Source organism: Podarcis pityusensis (genome assembly GCF_964106645.2).
Source record: "Podarcis pityusensis genome assembly, chromosome: 1".
Taxonomy (NCBI): Eukaryota; Metazoa; Chordata; class Lepidosauria; order Squamata; family Lacertidae; genus Podarcis; species Podarcis pityusensis.
In genome coordinates this window covers 69234130-69240225 of record NC_138028.1, presented here as the reverse complement: position 1 = coordinate 69240225, position 6096 = coordinate 69234130, and the positions used below count along the sequence as shown (strand labels likewise).

The window sequence follows — 6096 nt, the reverse complement described above, 5'->3', positions numbered from 1 at the left end:
TTCGCTCTAGCGGGGCTGACTAAGCTGAAGGCCCAGCACCCGCGCCAGGGCAGCGCGGCAGCTCCGCTGGATTTCGCCGGGGGCACAACTGGTGTCACTCGGGGGGCGGCGTATGCCCGCTGACATGCCTGACCCCAGGCGATTCCGCCGAGAAGCGGTGCAAAGTGGCCTCGTTTCCAAGCGTCGCCTGCCCCCCGCGGCCTGACTAATCCGCACCCGAAAGTCATACCTAGCCCCGCCCCCTGCCCCCCCACCTCCCAGGCGCTGCTCTATAAAAGGGCGCAAAGTTGAGCGCTGAACAGTCAGTAGAAACTTCAGTGGCGCGCAGGACGGGCTCGGAGCAGAGGAGCTCTTGGGAGGAACTGGGATACCTTTATATTTTGGGGATTTACCGTCAAGCAAGGATCCAGTGTGCGCACAGCCGGACTTCAGTGGATTATCTTCGCTATCAGGTCTGCGCTTTTCCTCGCTCGTTAACTGGATGGGGAAAGAAGCACGCAAGGAGGGGAGGGGGTCGACAGCAGAGCTGGCAAAGTTTTGCGTCTTTAGCACATGGGGGGGGGGGGAGTTCGGGTTACAAGTCAGCGGCCCCGCTTTGGAAACTGGAGGGACTGGCGCGGAGTGAAAGGAGTAGCGCTTGAGTTGATCTCCGCGCCCCGCGGTGTGGGGTGGGAGAGAGGGAGGGAGCGCAGCCGGCTTGAGAGAGCGCTGCCTTCATCGAAGGGCATGAGAATCAAGGTGTTGTTCGTGACACGCTGGAGCCTGGGAAAAGGGGAGCTTAGCCTTCACCTTTCTGAGCAAATCGAAAGCTTGACAAATGTGCACGCGGGAGACGAGGCCCCCTGGGTCAGCCTGCCGTGATGAATGGCTGAGCAAATACTGGACGCGAGCGTCACGAGTCCCCGGTGCTCCGGGACAGGGCGGCGGAGGGAAGGCAGAAGGAAGGAGCACCCCTCCCGGGGACCCCTAGTTAGTTGCCCCCCGAGCAAGGCGAGAGAGAGAGAGAGACGGTGCGTGTGTCGTTGCGCGTCTCGCCACCACCCCCGCCGCCCTTTGGAGGAGGAAAGGGCTGCTAACACCTCCTCTTCTCTCCCTGGCCAGGATGAAAGTGGTTTCCCTCGCCCTGCTCTACCTGGGCTCCGTCTCCTTCTTCGGGGTGGAGGCTGCCAAGCTAGACATCGCGTCGGACTTCAAGAGAAAGTAAGTAGCCGTCGTCGGAGCTTATCCCACGGGGGGAGGCAACATCTTCGAGGGCGCCGAGGGAAGCGCAGAGCGGAGGCTTCGGCTGGAGCGGAGGGCGCAAGGCGCTCCGCCCCCGGTGCTCCTCCTCCCCGTGCCCTCGCCGAGACGCCTGCGCTGCAACCTGCCCTCCGAAGGCAGGAGTCCCCTCGGGCGGGCTGGCTTTCTTCCCCCTCAGCGCCCCCTTCCTTCCTTCCCTCTCTCACCGGCCTCCCCTGCCTCTCCTCAGGTGGAGCAGCTGGCGAGCCCGGCGGGACGGGCCGGTGCCACCGCTCACCGCGGCGCAGGCGGCGGCCCTCGGAGAAGGCAAGAGTCCCGCAGGCAGTCAGGCAGCAGCAGCAGCAGCAGCAGCAGCAGCTGAGCACAGGCCGGCGCTCACCGCGGCCCAGGCGGCTGCCGGAGTGAAGAGGCCCACGCGCAGCCTGGACAGGTAATTATCTGACTATTATTATTCTTCCCTCATGGGGCTATTACTGCTGAGGCGATGGCTGGAAGCAGCTTGTTGGGGGGCGGGGAGAGTGAGCGGCGCTTTTGGCGGGAGAGCGCAGGCTGGGCTGCGGGGAGGGCGCGCAGAGTTCCCGCTGGGGGACGTCCCTTCGGAAGGGGCCCAAAGCGACTGACAGCAGCGCGATGTTAATCATACGTTTGCTGCGCTCGGCGGTTTAAGGACTGGAAACAAACCACGTGGTAGTGGTGGGGGGCGGAAAAAGGGAAGAGGAAAATGCCTCGGTCCTTGTGAAATAACCCCGGCTGGGCTAGCTGCCCTTCTGAGGCGACAAAGCTGCTCTTCCCCCTGCCACTATTTCCGTGGAGCTGCAGCTCCCATGAGCCCCAATGGGTAAGGGACGGTGGGAGCTGTAGTCCCGTCCAGCCAGGCGGCTGCGGTTTCCCGCCTGACCTCGCTGACTCCCGCCGCCTTCTCTCTTCTTGCTTCCTCCGCAACAGCCTTCGCGCGAAGAGCAACCAGGCGCCCAACATCCGGAACTGGAGGGAGATGTGCGGGTTCGGGACGTGCACGCTGCACAACCTCGCGCACATCATTCACCACTACATGGACAAGGACAAGGACGTCTCCGCCCCTCCCGAGAAATTCGGCCCGCAGGGCTACGGCCGCCGCAGGAGGCGCTCGCTGCTGGACACCGCCGCCGCCGCCGCCGCCTCCTTCAGCGGGAGAAGCACACGGACAGCGTCCCGCCTGCTGGCCTTGCTGCGGGAAGGCGGCTCGGCTGGGGCCCTGGCCCAGCAGCCCTAGCAAGCGAGGGCCGAGACCTGTTGCCCGAGGGGAGCCTTCGGCGCTCGGCAGGCGGGGAAAGGGGGCTCGCCCACCTTCAGGGATCCGGAGGCTACCGCGGGAGGCAAGGCGGGCGGCGGCTGAGCCCGTGCTGCGCCTGGAGGGACGGAAGTGGAATGATGAAACTGTGCCAAAAAGGACCTTTCCCCTCCCTTGTGTGGTGGTGAGCTTTCGGTGGTGACGGGCTCTTCCCTTCTGCTCCCCATAGACTGTCTCCCCGCTTATCCTCCTCTCCCCCCTTCACACGGCAGGGAATTGGCGACCCGCAAGCCCCTCTCTGGGCAGGGGCTGCTGTCTTATACTTGAACGGCCTGGCCAGGCGAAGTGCAATGGACTCGGTGGGCGCGAGCGGCTGAGCAGGAATGAGTGGCTGGGTGGATGTTTGCATGAAAGGAATGCGCCGTATTTAAAGAATTGTCTCCTGTCCTTGTATTCTTTTTAACTACAGAGTTATTTTTATATGTTATATATATATATATATAACAATATATATATTGTGTATGGGCATTGTTTTTTACTCCGTTATTTTTTTTAACATTGAGAATGTCAACCTTCGTCTTCATCCTGGTGGCACCATAACCATTTTTCTTTTTGGCGAGGCACAATGCATTTCCACGGGAGGGTTGTGGAGGCAGCAAGATTTGTCGTACCCAATCTATTTATGAATGATGGTATATTTCATATTAACGCTCCTATTCTAAACAAATTTTCTGTGAAGTCAGTCCTCTTGGTTTCATTGGGGTTAACTACTAAGCACGCTTAGGACTGCAGCCTTATTGTAAATCTCCAGTTTCGGTTAGAACTGGTATGTGAAAAGTGCCTTTCTGCAACCACATAGTACAGCATTGGGGTGCAAACTACTTGGGGTTGGGGGCTTGCCCCCTTCTTGTGCCACCTACAGTTTTCATTTTGACTTGGTTTATCTGGTTGTCATATTCTTTCCTTGTTTGCCATGGTTTATCACATTCCGGACTGGTAAAAAAATGTATCACTGTTCTCTCCAGGGGCAGCATGTGAAAATAAAATAAACATTATCACACAAAAAGTTCCTGATTGGTGTTTTTAGATAAAACCAGTGAACTTGGCACAGGGGGGAGCCTTGTTATTTACTCAGTTTCCATCTTTAGAATCAGATGGATTTAAAACTGCTAAACAGCAGGTAATTTGTCATTCTCCACCAAGCCAGGACTCTGAGCCAAAATTGCCCCAAATATGTCCAACCTAATAAACATCATAAAGTCATAATAAATGCTTTCAAGTGAAGACTGAGGGCTGTTGAGGCAACTCCAAGGTCTCCAGTCCTTATACATGTTTCAAGTGAAGCTGAAACATGTCAGAGCTTGGATTGATCATCAAGGGTTTTTTGGGTTGGTTTTTTTTTCTTTTTTGCTGCAATTAATCAGAGGAAACAACTGCACTGCTTTCACATTGCACAACAAACAGATTTATAGAGAGAAGGAACATGTTCCAAAAGCAAATGGTCAGGGTAGCTTCCAAGGTTATTTCTGAAGGATTTCCTGGGCCACAGTTCAGGTTGAACCCAGAGGATTATCGCGGGCAGAACTCACATTCCTAAAGCCACAGACCAAAAAACAACATGAAACATTCCAACCCTAGTGTCGCGCTATAAGAGATTTATGTAACCACAGCACCATCTACTGGCAGTACTTAGCCATTACTATTACAGTTCAGTTTCCCAAGCCTGTTAGTGCTGTAAATCATCTGTAGCAGATTGTATTTATGCTCGGTTGTTATGTAGTGATAGTAAACCTCTTTGGAACTAAGTAAATAACCATAATATTAAACCTTTCTGGAATGGGTAAATTTGAGACTGGAAAGGCACCCTTGAGTAATGTGAAAAGATAAGTTGGACAGCAGTATCTTAAATCCTGGTTGATAACAGCATCGGCCACAATGCTGATTAAGGCTGGGAGTTGTAAATGCTTCAACAAAATACAAACAGAAGTAATTCTATCATTAGCTGAATAGCATCAAAATTGGACTAGCAATAGTCATGAAATAATTTAGTTGCCACTGCTATTTATGAGTTTTGCCAGTAACCCACTTTCCATGTACGATAGCAATTTATTCATCTAGTCCAGTGCTACTGCTGCTGCTGCTCACTGGCAACAGCTGGTTTCAGGTACAGGTCTTTCACATCACCTTCTACAAAGTAGCTGATCCTTAAATAAAACAAGTGTTGCCAAGGATTGAACCTGGGACCTTCTGCTTGCAAGCTAGTACTTTGCCACTCCCACAAGGTATCTTACTAAGGCTTATTGATTTTTATGTAATTACGGTAACAAACGTCCTTATGGCAAGAGATCTAAGAAATGCAGAATGTTTTCCTTTGTTTCTGGCTTTCTTCAATGCCACACTTTTGAAGCTGCAGCTAAATGCTCGTTTAAGAAGCCAGATACCTTCTTTATTTATGGTCTTTCTAGCTCTTGGTCATGCTACTCTCACTTGAGCATTATTTCCAAGATGAACCGAATAGTTCACACCCATCATGTACTGCAACACAATTCTCATGTACAGTGGTACCTTGGGTTACATACGCTTCAGGTTACACACTCCGCTAACCCAGAAATAGTGCTTCAGGTTAAGAACTTTGCTTCAGGATAAGAACAGAAATCGTGCTCTGGCAGCGCAGCGGCAGCAGGAGGCCCCATTAGCTAAAGTGGTGCTTCAGGTTAAGAACAGTTTCAGGTTAAGAACAGACCTCCGGAATGAATTAAGTACTTAACCCGAGGTACCACTGTACAAGAAAGGCAGCGATTAGAGAAGCATTTGATGTTCTTCAAATAGTGTACAAACTATAAATAAAAACACCTACCAAGCGTGACATTCCTCCTAGATAACAACATGCCTTAGGCAAACTTTGAATTACTTCAACCACCCAAGTAGATATGCATAAAGCTTCAGAGGAAATGTACCACCATGTGTTCATTTACATGCACACAATATGTAGGTTACTGGGATTCAAAAAATAAAGTAAACATTATATTCATATGGCTACTTCTTATGCTCTGAGTTTAACTGTCAGCTACATCTGCAGCCTTCAGTTATATATGTCCATGTATGTAGGATGGTAAAGTATGGTCATTTCTCTTCATTCCTAATTCCTATTGTAATTATGTTTGCTATTACTGCTGCTAAAACTTCCATAAGTAAAGGTAAAGGTACCCCTGCCCGTACGGGCCAGTCTTGACAGACTCTAGGGTTGTGCGCTCATCTCACTCTAGAGGCCGGGAGCCAGCGCTGTCCAGAGACACTTCCGGGTCACGTGGCTAGCGTGACAAGCTGCATCTGGCGAGCCAGCGCAGCACACGGAATGCCGTTTACCTTCCCGCTAGTAAGCGGTCCCTATTTATCTACTTGCACCCGGGGGTGCTTTCGAACTGCTAGGTTGGCAGACGCTGGGACCGAACGACGGGAGCGCACCCCGCCGCGGGGATTCGAACCGCCGACCTTTCGATCGGCAAGTCCTAGGCGCTGAGGCTTTTACCCACAGCGCCACCCGGGTCCCTAAAACTTCCATTACAACCTGCTTTTGTTCTCTCTCT

The 6096-nt window shown here is 52.5% G+C and overlaps 1 protein-coding gene across 1 annotated transcript; it reads left to right on the top strand.

Moving 5' to 3' along the window:
* The first annotated feature begins 287 nt into the window (after nucleotides 1–287).
* ADM (adrenomedullin) lies at nucleotides 288–3575 on the top strand. Its single transcript, XM_081013474.1, has 4 exons — nucleotides 288–452; nucleotides 1102–1200; nucleotides 1469–1669; nucleotides 2185–3575. Exons 2-4 carry the CDS (start codon nucleotides 1103–1105, stop codon nucleotides 2489–2491), a joined length of 606 nt encoding a protein of 201 aa, XP_080869600.1. The 5' UTR covers nucleotides 288–452; nucleotide 1102; the 3' UTR covers nucleotides 2492–3575.
* Nucleotides 3576–6096: the final 2521 nt, after the last annotated feature.